This window comes from Drosophila eugracilis, unplaced genomic scaffold (assembly GCF_018153835.1).
Source record: "Drosophila eugracilis isolate 14026-0451.02 unplaced genomic scaffold, ASM1815383v1 contig_440, whole genome shotgun sequence".
Lineage (NCBI taxonomy): Eukaryota > Metazoa > Arthropoda > Insecta > Diptera > Drosophilidae > Drosophila > Drosophila eugracilis.
The window spans coordinates 1241904-1257418 of NW_024573306.1; the positions used below are offsets into that span (position 1 = coordinate 1241904).

Sequence of the window (15515 nt, forward strand, 5' to 3'; positions counted from 1 at the left end):
ATAAAAAATACTTTAAAGGGATAAACATTAAATTAAATATATATCTGAGATAATTATAGCCTTAGGCCTATTAATAATAACTAAAATATGCTTGATAATTAATTAAGTTTGTTAATAAAAGTTAACAATAATTGCCCCCATGGAGTAGTATCATATTACTCATACGCCCCATTTTCCTTTTGCAGCCTTCACTCTCAATTCATTGCCAAAAAATATGGTTATGTTTTTTGAGTGGTTTCTGTGCCACCGGGCAACGCTTGGATTTCTGCTGGTTGGGCCAGTGAATGTGAATCGACCTGGGTGAAAATGAATTGGCCGTAAAAATGATTGTAAAACAACGCCAATAACCACGGCAGCAACAGACGCTGCCGAGAACTGCGTGCAAAATGTCATTAATCATTGTAATTTATATAGCGGGGCCAGGTTCATAAACCATCGACGTCTTCGGGGGCCGTTTACAAAAAATATATTTCAAGTCTTACGAATTTTACGCATACTTTAACAACGTTGTCAATGCAGAGAGGAAGAAAAAATATACAAAAATATTATTGATATTTTTCTGACCAACATATCTGGCCTAGACCTTTTTATATAACCGACAAGTGGAGAGGAGACCAAAGAACAGTTCATTGCCACCTGGCTAAAAATAAAGAAGTCAGAACAAGCCGAAAAGTCGAGCGGCTGCCGGAAAAACATTTGCAGAGGAAGAGAGAGATTCACATCCATCCGAAAAGGTAACCCACGCCAACTTTTCTAGTAAATCCATTTGACATATTGCGTCGTCCGCTAGACCATTTGCCATCCCTCTGTCTCTTGCTCTCCCTAGAAATAACTATGGACCATAATCTTATCTAAAACAAAATACTTTCGCGGTATTTTCAAGTCCCCATGTTGAACTAGAGCATAAATCAGCACCACTACCGGCAACACCGGCGACACCACTGACTGATGATGAGCCACATCGCTGACAATAGCTTGTCAAGTGTTGTCTCCTCATTTTCCCGTCACCCACTCGCTTACACACGCGGATATATCTACTGAAAGATGGATATCCAAAAGATTTTCATCAACTTGCAGATGGACAAATTTCAAGTATATATCTTCAGATATAAATTTACATTTTTTTGATATTATGATATTTATGATTTAAATTGAAATACCACTTTTTCGAATATTTATGTCGGGAATTTGTTTGGGTTTCTGTTCTAATAATTTACCATTTAAAAAACTATGAATCACATATAGCATTTGTCTATGATTTTCCATAATTTTCTAAGTTTTAATTTTATATTTATTAATGATTTAAAGATGTTTACAGAATGATTCCTTAACAACCATTTCTTCAGAACATATTACCTTAAATTTTATATTTTCAAAGAAGAAGTATCTCCTACCAAATGCCCTTAATTCAGTTCCCAAGAAGAGTATTTAAAAGTCTAAAAAATATTCCCCAAAATATATACACTTTCTATTTCCTCTACAAACTTTTGTCCAACCTCAAAATTCCGACAATAAATATTTGGCCGCCGTCTAGCCAGCAGAATTGAGATCCCTCAGCAGATTGCTTTGTATCCGTGACGTAGCCAGGGGCAAAATGTTTGTGTAAAATTAATTTATCGTATTATGTGCCGAAAGTGATATAATAGTCCGGCCATTTGGTAGACTCACGAATTAACTGTGTTGAAATTTCCTTTATTCTTTTCATGCCCTATTGCCGTGCCGTGTCTATTTATCATGATCTCGGGGGATTACATTTGATGCAATTATCTAAATTTATAAAAAAAAACACTGAATATAAAAAACACAGAGGTATTGGGAAAAAAGATCTTCCATTGAGAACTGCGTCATGGACTGTGACCAATTTTAACGAGTTCACTTTTCCAAATAAAAAATCTCAACAAAGACAACGTTTGTTCAATTTTTTACGCACTAAACATTTGTCAAAGAGTTTTTTGTGGTATTTTTTAGAACACCCCCTACCGAAAAAGGCTTGTCTCATAAATAAATAATATTATAGAAGATTTAGTGTTTAAAAAGACAATTAACATGGTGGAGTGACAGTGAAAGTAACTGCAGTTGGATCGATGCAATGTTGGCCAAACTGTCGGGGCAACTTCATCAACTTCACAGGCCGCAAAAGACGTGCCGTAAATTAAGTTATCACAAGATGCTTGTCGGAAGCTTTTAGTATCCAACGGCTCCAGTCTTACATTTTTCTTTTTTGAGTTTTTCTGGGATTTTGGACGACTTGAGCTTCACTCAACTTCACACCTCGCTCCACGCACTAAATCAGTCGCATAATTGCCGTCTGCCCGCCGGGCCAAGTACTCTCCATATATCATCTCGAAAATATGGTATGCACGCCCCCCGTGCAAAAGGTCTTCTTTAAAGTCCGGATTGGGGTTCATTTCAGGTTCAGTTGGGGGAATATATATATATAAATATAATATATATAGTCTGTTGCGGACACCGTTAGTTGCTGCTGCAATTTGTGGGCAACCGCAACTGCAACTGGCGTTGAGCTTCACCCGACTTTTGGAGGTCAACTGGTTGATGAGCCTCGCAAGATGCCACTGAAGATGCAAGCTGACAGAGTGGAAAATTCACAAGATTTGGCACTTTTCATTTTGTTTGGACAGCTTTATTTCAAAGCAGTTGTCGCTGCTTGTCAGCTATTTAATGACTTGCCGTTATCCAGCGATTTATGAGTAGTAAAAGAGACAATTACAACACGAACTAAAAATAATTTAAATCAATATTTTTAAGGATTAGTTATTAAATGAGTTTTTTTGAGGCTTCATTCATCATAAACATGCAAAACCTTGTATAAAATTTCTTTGCTGGTCTATAAAAATGTTGAGAATATTCATAAAGATAAGTTCCGAAATACTTTTTGCTGCCTCATTTTCTGATCCCATTTATCAGATTAAGATTTTGTCATCTAAGATGATTCATTAAAATGCTTCCCAATTTTGAATCATTATCAAGTGCGAAAGAAGTTTATTTAAGGCGATAAAGCTTTAAGATTCCAACAGAAGTTTAGCACAATATCCGGAGATTGGGCTGTGAACGTGATTTTTGGTGCACTTTGTACAATTTACAGCCCATAAAAGACTCACTCAGTCACTAATAAACACAAATTGCTTTGTTAGTTGCCACTGATTTGGTTTGTGAAAGTCCCAAGCTCGAGGGTGAGAGTACCCAGAAATTAAAGAAACCTCCCCACTTGTTTCGTGACCATAAAAATCTTTTCCCAACACCCACAATCGAACACGAATCACAACAACACGACGCACTCCATCAGAGGTGTCTTATAAAACCCAAGAAAAAAGCTCATTTATATGGCCATTTCAATCTTATCGCACTCCACTCGCATTATCGCCACCAGATCGAGTCCAAAATCAAATTAACACCTGAGGCATATGTAAAGTACAACAACGGTGGTGAATTAAAAAATTTGTACACCAAGTGAAACAAAATCCCCGCTATCTAAGCGGCATCAGGGAGATGTACCACACGGTGGTGTCTCACTGGCGATGATGCACTCGTCCGATAAACCGAAAAACCGGACCCAGGTTGTACAACAAGTTATTCGGCGGTGGCTTTATCAGTGCTGCAAATTGCTGCCCAACTGAAAGGAAGTCAATGAAAATGAAGCTGTAAATTAATTCAACTTGCCCCCCAAAAAAAACAGAGTTATGCAAATGGTATTGGGAGGAGGTGGAGCAGCCTCATGATGATCTTCTTCATCAGACCAAGAACTGACTCATTTCCCAGAGGGAGCCCGACTAATCAGGGCGAGCGGTTAATTAAGGCAAGATTTATGCCCTTAGCCCACTAAAGAATTTATATGCCAAATAATACAAATCTTGGCCAGCAGCCGCATTGCCAAATCAAGTGTCTAACTTAATGATGCCCAACATAAACAGACGAGATCGGAGGAAAATACGATTTCTTTGGCGGATCTCAGTGCGTGTTACGCAGCTTCACTGCGTTTTATGAGAACTTTCAACTTGTGGGCGCTCTATATAGGTACCAACTAAGATCGAAAAAATATATATATATACATCCCGGTGCTAGTGTGTGGGCGTGTATTATTTCTGATATTCTAAATATTTCATATGGCCATAAGCTTTAGTTTATTTGGTTGTTTATGCAGTCAAAGTGGAATGGGTGGCCAAAAAAACCAAACAAGAGAACATCCCAAAAAATTAAACATAAAACATATTCAAAGTGAACTGAAAAAATAGCTGAGTAATGGGGGGCGGGAGGTTGGGTGATGTCCACTTTGAAGTTCATGATGGGCACCATAACAAAAATATTTAACAGTAAGATCTAAGACCAGAAAGTGTGTCATTAATATGTTCATAGTTAACAGAGAATGTTACAGAAAATGGATTATTTTTTCGACCAAAAAAAACACTCGGGAATTATAAGAGTTTTGTAAAAGAAGACTACTACTTCTTCACTAATTTTTAGTATAATATATATCTTTGGACTACCTTATTTTAAAGGGAATATAGTTAGAGGACTCTTTGAAAACTCGTTACCTAACTACCTAATACTACCATTAAAGTATTTCCCAAACTTTCTTAAGAGGAAAAGTATGCTTAAATATGCAGTTATATATTTTTGAATTTAAGGCATTGTTATTAAACCAATTATTCTTTAAACTGAAAATTTGTTAACTAACCAATTTAAACTTGTAAAATATTTTCTACTTACTGAATTCACTATTCTCGTCCTGCGTTCCATTGACAATGCCATCACGCATTATCTGAAGGATGCGATTTTTGATATACAACTGGATCTTGCGGGATGTCCAGGCCAAATGGGACTGGGGCACTGTGGAGCGTTCGTTACGGTCGAGATTGCTGATGGGTGTGTTATTGCTACTGATATTTATGTTTAGATTACTTCTAGGGTTGCTCAGTCTTTTCGATTTCGAACCAATGAAATTATTGTCAGCAGGGAGCGACTGTTGCTGTTGCTGTTGCTGATGGTGATGATGATTTTGCTGATGGTGATGCTTCTTCTGCTGCTGCTGTTGCTGCTGATGATTCTGGTGACGAATGCTGCGTTCGGTACGCGACAGAATCGCCAGATGATCATTGGGCAACGCTGAGATAATGAATCCCAGTGGCTCCTCTAGCTGATCGGAGTTGTTATCCTCCTGCGATTGCAATTGTGATTGGGGTGTGCTTGTTATGGCAGTTGGATGCGTGCTTAAGCTCTGATTAAATTCAGCATTAATACTTTGATTTGTGGGTTGATTTACACTACGTTCACTCACTGCGCTCGGCACTAAACTACTACGACTATGATCACTTTGTAAATAACTATTACTAAACAGATTGCTATTGTTCGTGCTGTTGGATGCGGATGTGGATGTATGGTTATTGGTTTCCATGGCCATGAGGGGCATCGCAAAGACAAGGCCTGGCCAGGCGATGATGAACGAGAGGAGGGCGCCCAGCAGCGCCAGGGCCCTCCAGTCCAAGCGCAGGTTTCTTCGCATCAAAGATCACCACTTCGGTTCACAAAAGGGTTTCTCGAGCCGAGTTGTTTTTTCCGTTTTTTCCGCCCAAAAACCAAAACCGAATGTTTATAATAAGTCGCTGTAAATCGCTGTTGTTTATTGTTTGTTTGCCAGTTTATTGGGCGTTCGCCACGCCCTCGGATGTCGTTGAAACATATAAGAAATCTTTTACTTTCGTTTCGATTGGGTTTTTTTTTTTATTTTTCCTTCTTTCTTTTCACTAACTTTGCTTTGTCTCTCTCTCTCTGAGCCCGTTTATATATATTTTGGTAAAAAATCGTTTTTTTTCGCCTCTTTCCTGGCCGGAAATTAGGTTATCATATCGTAGACTTGTTTAACACTTTTTAATTGCTGTTGCTGCTGCTGTTGCGGATCTTCATCTTCGTCTTCCCCGCTGATAATGCATCTTATCAACGCCAATGATTTTCTTGACATGTCAGATATTATCGCAGGAAAATTGTTGAGCGATGAATGAAGCAATCTCAGCTTTTTGTTTTTCTATTTTTTGTTGACCTAAGTTTGGTTGGCTAACATTTTAGTCGACGATCTGCAAAAGGAAAATAATGTTGAATGAATATTTAGTTGATTGTGATTGACAGAAATTGACTTATCATTAAGTAAGAGATTATCTGTATCGTAAAATATATTATCACCTGACATTCACTTTGCACAGCACCCAAAATTTATGGCATCTGGGAATTGGCTTTGAAAATTCCATAGCGGACATTTGCAACACAAATTTGGCTTAAGCCAAATTGTACATAAATTCTTCAGCTAAGCGTTTTTAACGCAATTTTTGACATTTTAATTAGCGTTTGGCTATATATATATAAAGAAACAACGACGACGTCAAAGTGGCACAGTTTAATTATAGCCAAATGGTCTATCAACGGACCAAAGATACAATTGTATCTATAAGAGCGACAAGTGATCGGCAAGAGGTTACATAAAAACTGCCCAAAGGGAGCAGTTACGCAAAGGAAAAACTCGGTGAAAACAACGAAAATGACTTTCCCCCTTACACGATATAGAGAGAGGGGGGGAGAAAGGGAAAGCCCCTCAAGACTGGCGGACAGGCAAATTGTTTAAAAATAAAATGGGCAACAAAAACAATTCGCGCAGAAAACTGTGTCGAATTTGAAAATAATCACGCACTAACTGCACCGGCAAAGTATCTATGTATCTTTGGGGATATATATTTGCAGGGCAACGGGGCGGCTGAGTGACGTTGCCGCTGCACTTCCACTCGTTTTCTGTCTTCTTGGCACGTGTTCAGTTCACCAAGCCTACGCAGAGGCATTTTTTATGCAACATTTAAGTGCACCCCGTTTTAATTACCATAAACAACAAAAAGCCAGCAGGAAGAGAAACAAATCCAAATTGCCGACAAAACGGAGACAACTCAAAAAACAAGACTTCTCTGGTCCCATCAAAATGTTAATTGCTTTTGCGTCCTTCTGTCCAAAATGTCTTCAAAGTTATGCAATCCTTTTGACTTTGAGGTGAATTTATGAAATAGTTTTGTCACAAAACCCAAAACCATCCAAAAATCAGTTACGGAGCCCTGCTAGATCGTAAAAAGAGGCATTTGCATGCCAGCTGAGTTATAAAAACAAAAGGCCAACGAAATCCGATATAAAAATCCGCAATCCGAAAAATTCTTTATACTCTCATCATCCTTCACCAGATCAAGAAATATATTTAAGCCTTATTGCCTCTTTCCCAAATTTTAATGCCTTTCACCCAAATACGAGTAGGTATAAAAAAATATATAAAAATGTATGCCACAGCAGGCAGAATGTGTGCCAAGCCATCGCCGCAGATTCGGTCTCAAGGTGTTGTTTATGAATGTTTTTCTTTTCGAGTAGTAGAATTTATGTGGAATTCTGTAAGGGCAACAAAAGTTCCAGCCTCCAGCGACCACAAAATCACCGGCAAAAAAAAAAAGATAAAAAACCTCCAAAAGGGAAGCGTGTCTTGACACATGCCGAAAGTTGTAAAAATAGCTCTGGATATGAAAAATAAAACCTAAATATGTACGAATGGAATATAAAAATCACACCTATGGCTGGTAGGCCCAAAAAATATAAATGTATCTGCCTTTTACGACCTGAGTTCATCTGTCATTCATAAGCCTCCACAGTTCAACAAATTATGAGGAGCCTTAAAAAAATAATGAAATCTTTTGTTGCTTAAAAAGCCCATATTAAGGAGATATACATATAATCAAAGGCAATATTTGATCAGAGTCCAAACTTGATTGCCCGTGATTGCTCTGGCAAATTGCTACCCTCGAAACGAAAGCGAAAGTCCACCGATCACTGAACTTAAGCATGGGAAAACCAAAGAACTCTGAGTTCTGTTAACACTTTACTTATATAAGTATAAAAGTATAAAACTTGAAATTCACTTAACCCAAATTTAAGTGGCAATCTTCGGTGGCAGTCATCTAATCAAATTAATGTCCAAATCACAAAAAAAAAAACGACAAGCAATGCCCAAAAATCCCAAAGAAAGAGTCTAATAATGAATGACCAGAGACGTGTGGCGGCATCTTTGTTCAGCGAATGAATTAATTTTATAATAAAATGATCTTGAGTGCTATACAATGGGTATGAAAATAGATATATCTGAATGGAAAATGAATATATAAATAAATCATTGTCTTATTTTCCTAAACAGAAAAGCAATAAAGAAACAAGCCCATCGGGAATGTTTGATCAAATAATGATTAAATGTGATAAAGAAACTAAATTTCTGAAATTGTTTATTAGTAAAGTAGATAATTTATTTGAAATAAAATAGTTAGCAAGACAATAGTATATATTTTTAAATTTTTACTTCCATTATATACTTTTATAATATTTTTATAATATTTTAAATTCCATCGTCCACTGTGAATGGCACCTGGTCTGATACATATTAAAAAATATAATCTCTGCAGCTTGTCGCTGCCAATAGCTTGACAACAAGTCAGCAAACTAACAAAATCACAAAGAGACCCAGTAAAATATTTAAATTAGTACCTCTAACTATGGGTTTCCATGATGCCTCTTAGGAAGCCACTGAAATCGGAGCCTGGCCCTAGTCGTTGAACTGAAATGGCAGTCGCTCCACAAACTGATTAGCAAATTTTGTTAAGTTTTTTTGTCTTACATTTTTTGTTTGTTTTTCCTACTGCTTTCCGAACAACGCGAAAATTTATGCGTTTGAAATGCGTTTGACATTTGTGCTAGCCGCTGTTTTAATGGCGCCGCTGACAGATGGGTTTTTGGGCAGTTTGGGAAAGTATCTGGCGGATCGGCTGGACGGCGATAAATCTAAGCTGAGCTGCGCAACTTAATTAGTTCATGTCAAATGCCTGGCTACCCTGGCTAGCCCAATATAAAGACAAAGGCGAGAAACGCTTTTTGGACATTTATTACAGCCCAAAATGTCGGACATATGTAAATTTTTATTGGACTTAGTTTGTGGTTTTTTCGCTAATATGCAAATGATTCACGCAGTTTGACTAAGCCAAAAGGGGAAAATTTAAATAATTTATTATAACAGGTGAATAAAATGTTAATAGTCTAATAAAATAAATACGCGATGACATTAGCATAAAGTTTATGTATTAAATATGTATTAAGATTTGATGGAAAGAAGCAAAAACAAAAACTGGTTTCAGCGTTTGAAAGTGAAGGTTTCCTGTTTTTAACTTTGTTTTTTTTTGCTGATTTCAATATATTTAATGCTTTTTATTTTGTTTTCTTATGATTAATATGTTTGTTTTTAGCTTCTAAGTTAATTTGCGATATTTATTACGAGCATCCATTACCAAGAAAACCATTTAGTAATGTCATATCTCATTCTTCTTGCGGTTGGCAGTAAAAAACAGTGCCAAAAGCCACAAATTCCCAGACTCTTCACTTACATCTGCAATTTATTCATGGCTTGTGGTTATGGTCTTTGCCCAACTTTAGTTTGGGCAATAAAATAAATTAGGCCCAAGTATAAACAAAAACAATGTTGTGTGTGATGCAACTATTTAAGTTCATTATTTTCCCTACTAAAACAGAGGGGGGAAATAAGTAAAGTATTTCAATGCCAATGCTGAAAGCGAAAAGAATTTAGCAAATATGCAAAGATATATATGGGTTTAACAATGAAATTCTAGTTCAAGAGAAGATAAATTTGTATTTATTTTCCACGTTAAGTGTCTGACGTTCATTGTCGTGTTGACATTTGTCACAAGATTGAACGAGAATAAATATAATACTCGTTTCCATACGTACATTTGTTATTATGGAATGCTTAGCGTAAGATTGATGTGCGGTGGCATTCGCTGACAACTGACTTATAGATGGAATATCTTTTCTATCAGAATGCAAACAAGGATTATTGTCCCTGATCTGGTTCTCATTTAGATACCCCTTTCAGTTCAAATCCCCCTTTTCCCCCGTCTACATACAACTCTCGTGTTTACAAAACAATTAATTTTCTTTGGAAAAAACAAGAAAAGCGGTGGTAAAGGTAGGGAGGAGAAATGAAAAAGATACCGAAACATAACTCAGGCAGCCAGCCAAATGCACTAATCGATGTGCACTTCATTTGTATGGAAACGGGCATAAGATACTTGAAGGCATCACTGTTAGATACTTGCCAACAATCCACGGGGAAAGCACTGCCGCCAGGGAAATAGAAAAACCTGAGCGCTCAAAGGCAGCGCTTTTGTATAATCGATTTGAACCGGAAGCAATTGGGTTGCCGTCTCAGCGGCATCACCAGCGTTAGAGGTAGCAGTACAGGCAACGGAAAAAATCCTCTCAAGATGCAGCTATTTTAAATATTTAGTGCACGAGACAGGCGAGGGCGAAATCAGAGATACACGCACATACAATCCTCAATCGCATGCGGCGATGTTAGAAACAAAGCAAATATCGGTCGCCAGATATATATATTGACAAGATATAGAAAACAGATTAGGCATTAACGATTTGATCAGAACTATCAGGATGAGAAAAATGATATGATAGTTTGATGGTTTTGGAATCGTATCCTTTAACATGCCAGACATGTTCTGATAATCAGAAAGCTTTCTAAGGCGTTAAATAATAATGTATGTTAGAAGTCTAATATATTTTGAAAAATAATTTTTTAGAGAGTGTTTTTAGATCTTATATTCTGTTTTTTTTAATTATTATTTTTTTAACTTTTTTTTATTCCTCCTATAAATATGACTTATTATTTTAAAGTTTTATACTTAATTCATATTTCCTAGAAAATAAGTAAGTAAAATGTATAAATAAATGCGCAACGATTTTATTAAGAATTAAATATTCCAAGAAGAAACATCTCGTAATTCTTAAATTAAAATTACACATGTAAGCATTAAAAAAAAGTGTTAATGACATAATAAAAAGAACAACATTTTGATGAAAAAACATCTGTAATTGTTTTCAACATTTTTTTAACATTAATTTGCACATTTTTCCCGGATAAAACTAAAAAATTTCAGTTGTCATCCCAAGTGTACTTGTTAAATAATTAATTTATGAAAATTCTATCTTTCAACACATAAATTTCGGCGGAAGTACGTAAGGAATTTAAGGCAGTCCCTGCCATTTTCGCACTCGTGTATCTCACTTAGAAATGTACTTCTTTCCACTGGCAGACTCATCACCCACACAATTTCGCACATTTATTGTAGTCTAATTAAAAGTCACGCACTTTACGTGCGAAAATTAAAAGGAAAGACGTCGCCTTAAAATAAAGTCAACAGAAAACGAAGAAAAATCAAAGACAACGCGACGTATTAGTAATGTGACAAACAGACAGCCAAAGCACAATAATACCAACAAAAGCAACAATTGCGTCTAGGATATTTTTAAAATGCGTCAAACAACCTAAAAAAAATACAAAAAAAAAAACATATACAAAAAAAAAGACAACAACAAACCTGAGGAAAATACGCGACGATTTTCTCGTTTTCATTTTCGGTTTTTTGTTGATCACTTTTTTAACTGAGGGGTGTACCTAAAGTCGTGTTGCCATGTGCGATCGTGTGTGTGTGTGTCTGTAAATGTATGCCGCACATTATGTGGTCTAGTGTTCACGCTTCATTAAAACAAACGCTGCATTTTTACTGAGCTTCCCGCATTTTCCTTTCCTTTCTTTTATTTTATTTCCCTTTTTTCTTTGCTTTTCATTCCAAGTATTATGCGCCACTTTTGGCCAAAAAGAAAACAGAAAAAAAAAACAAACCGCAAAACAATTTACGCATGGCCGTAAATGCTTTTTCTTTTCGCGTGCGATAAGCTTTATCTAGGAATTATGATCGTTGTATTTCAAACTTTGCCTTCGCTACCTTCCATCCGTCCATCAATCAAGCACAATTTGTAAATGTGTCACAAGCCAAAGCGAAAAGTTACCCAACTCACGCATTTCAGAACCAAACTTGATAATTGGCCAGCTTTATGACATCTCAAGTCGTTCGTTAAACACGACAGCTTTTAGGCTTCTAATCGAAATGCTTAGATGATCGAACCAAAAATTTAATTTCCATTTCAATTATTTTAATTCATATTTTTCCCTTTCATGTCTTTCTTTTATGGTTGGCTTTTAACTTATTCAATTATCATTGACGTAGAAAGAAAACATTTCGCAGGGGTACTAAATATTTAATCAATTAGTTTATTTGCCCTTGAGAGCTTTTAGTTTAGTTAATGAAAATGTGACGTGAGAGCTTGAGTAGAATAAAATAATTTGATGGGAGTATAAAAAGAAAATGAATTTGATGAAAGTATAAAATGCACGAAGCTAGTTTTTGTATTATCTAATTCATTGTTTTTAGCATTAACAGCTTGAGGATAAAAGGAATGTTTTCATTTAATAAAATTAAAAATATATTTAAGTACATATCATTAGTCTAAAAATTAATTTATCTAGTATTTAAGTTTTATTAAGCAGGTTTTATAAAAGATTCCGATTTTTGAAAACGAATTTTCAATTTGTATTATTACAATAAATTTTTTTCTTATTTTTGGTTTTTAATCACATTAATCACCAACATTTTTTAATCGAAAATCAATAAAAGTAAATGTTAATTACACATAATAATAATAATGGATAAAATATTTCCCCTGAAGCCATTATTAATTTTCAAAAATTCTTTCAAAAATACCTCGAAAATGCCAAACCGTTAATAGGTTCTATAAATAATCTTCCCGACTTGAGTTAAGCACTCGATGGGGCCATTAATTATGAAGGATATTCACTCTCTCCACCATTCATTCACGATATCATTCTTTATCGCGTTGATCCCCATATTTCGCATTTAGTCTTTGGGTGTGGGCTGTCCAAACTATGATCCGCCATGTGATTAGCAGTTGTTGAACCCGCCACGCACACACATGCGACACTAACGCAAATTCGCACACAGATAGGAGGAACAAATCAGCGGCAGGAACAAGAACAACAACTCTCAGCTTAGATAATAGCCCACAAATGTTAGATAATAGTCAACGCCGCCAATTTATAGGACAAAAAAAAACTGCACGCGCTAAGTAGACATACAAATGCGAGGGGAAAAAAAGAAAATTATAGGAAAAAAGTTTGCGAAATGAGATTAAAAGCGCCTGCGTACGTTTGCAAATAAAGATACGCACAATTCGCAGATACAGATACTTATATACAAATACAAATTCGCGAATGTGAATGCTTTTTGCAAGAAACTATAAATAATCCCAAAGTGTGTGTGATTAAATTTATATAAATTTCGCTTTTATAGAGTAGGTGCTCCTAAGGTCGTTTGCTTTCGCCGGTTTGCAAAAAGTAAAAAAAAGAAAATATTTTTCCTTATAATTTGTTTGTCTAACTTATTGTTTATTTGGGGCAGATTAAGGTGGAAAATTACTTGGGGTAATAGACATTAAATTCACTCAGATTACCGTTTTAGTTTTCTAATGCAAAGGTGTGGAAATCTAATCGAATATGAATTAAATAAAACTCAATTAGCATCCTACTAATAGTAAATTTGTTTTTTCTTCCCTTTGCTTTCGCTTGCTATTTGTTTGTTTGAAATGAATTTATTTCGTATTTACACAATTTGTTATTTAATTACTTTCCCCTCGTGAGACATTTAAATGCACTTATTACTCGGCCCGCTGCCAAGTGGAAAATGATTTCAATTTATTTTAAAAAATATACCCTTATATATTTCATCACAAACTCAAAGCACTAAATATATTTTAATATATATTCTTGAACTTAAAGAACTGGATGCTAAGTATTTCCAAACATCAAATCTAATAATATTCTTTTGCTCTTTTCCAACTTAAAAACATTTATTAATTATTGGCTTAGGAAAAGCGGCACTAAAGGCCAAGCAAGCCAGACGAATATTTTGCAACATTCGAACAAATATTTCAAGGAACAACAAACTTACTAAAAAGAACTTATGTAATAGCATTGGAATAGAACAAATTACGCACCTTATTTTTTATGTTTGTTTGCTTTGTTTTTCAGTTTTACGATTCTTTTTTTGGGCGGGTTAGGTTTTCCGTTGATTATTTCTGAGAGTTGCACTTTGCACACTTTTCAAACTTAACGCCAACAACAATTCAACATTTTCAGAATTTTTTTTCGTGATTTTCCATTCTTTTATTTTTCTCTCAAACACAACACTAACCATACATATATATATGTTAATATATATATATATATATATATTTGATTTTAAACTGGTCGTAAATTAAACGATTTTAGCGGCCTTTTCAAATTGTAACGACTCTCTGGGCCAGCAATACTTGGATTTCGAAACGAACTTTTCTGTTTCAAATTTCCTAAACGTTGAGATTATTATTGTTTCGATCTTTTTTGGACGCGAATTCACAACAAACCGGAAACGCGATCGCGATGTTTAGAATAATGGGCATTAAGATAATACCAAATAGATCGAATATGGTTTTGGAAAATTTTTGGAAAACTCTGCGGATGTTCGGATAAGCGGACTTCGAGTGCTACTGCGACTGCGGACGCTCCGCTCACTGTGTGCTCCCAAAGCGTGCTAGTCAGAGACTGAGCAAAAAGAGCCTGTCGATGAGGCGACGCTTCGTGCGTTTATGCCGAGCACGATTGCCGCTTTCTCGGCGGAGCGAACGAGAGAGTGTGAGTGTGTGAGAGCGAGAGAGGGAGAGTCTGTGTAGTGGGCGAATCGAATCAGGTAAAAGAATGGTCCACCACTATAGTCAATGGCGCTTACTATATGGTCACAGACACACAAATGGTTTATCCCTTGATTCTTAATTCATTCTTGTGATCTGATGATGATGAAATTGTTGCAAAATGAATTGGTGTTAATTTATATGATTCATTTATTATTGATTCCCGGAACAAAGTGTGAATTTTATCTGGTTATATTTATCAAAATTTAGGCATGTTTTTAAGGTTTTAAGGTTTGTTTTGACAAAATTTTAAATTTTTGGATTCTTTTTTTTACAAAAAATGTTATATTTTTAATTTCAAGAAAAATACTCATATGCTGCAAAAATAAAATAAATATTAACTACAAAAAAATCAACAATTTAATGATTCAAAAACTAAGAGCTAACCACTAACAGTGTTTAAAAATTTAATATTTCCATAATTAAGTATGAAATTGTCATATTTATTTTATTAAGTTATCCACAATAAAAATACTCTAAAAACTATTTCAAGTACAACACTCAAGTAGATAATCGCCATAAAAATTATTATATAAATATATTTAAAATAGCAGATAAAAAATTCTAAAATAATAACATTAAGAACATAAAAACTAACGCTTGAAGGTAGGCTACAAATTTTTTATCAGCAGTTTGATAAATGGGTATCAACCGTCTTAGACATCTGTTCTAAAATGCTATCAAACTCAAAAATATTATTTTAATAATATTCCAAAACCTTTTCTTAAATGTAAGTCTCAATAATTTAAACAGATAAGCTTTATAACCGA

The 15515-nt window shown here is 35.3% G+C and overlaps 1 protein-coding gene across 3 annotated transcripts in view; it reads right to left on the bottom strand.

Annotated features, from left to right (window-relative positions):
- Nucleotides 1–14651, bottom strand: part of LOC108117168 (uncharacterized protein DDB_G0271670) — a 44756-nt gene extending 30105 nt beyond the window's left edge. For all 3 annotated transcript variants that reach the window (XM_017229448.2, XM_017229447.2, XM_017229446.2), the window contains exons 1-2: nt 14014–14651; nt 4726–6086 (exon numbers count right to left, since the gene is read on the bottom strand). In XM_017229448.2, coding sequence (XP_017084937.2) covers nt 4726–5518 — 793 coding nt within the window. In that variant the 5' untranslated portion in view covers nt 5519–6086; nt 14014–14651. The remainder of the gene's footprint in view (nt 1–4725; nt 6087–14013) is intronic.
- Between the last annotated feature and the right edge of the window lie 864 nt (nt 14652–15515).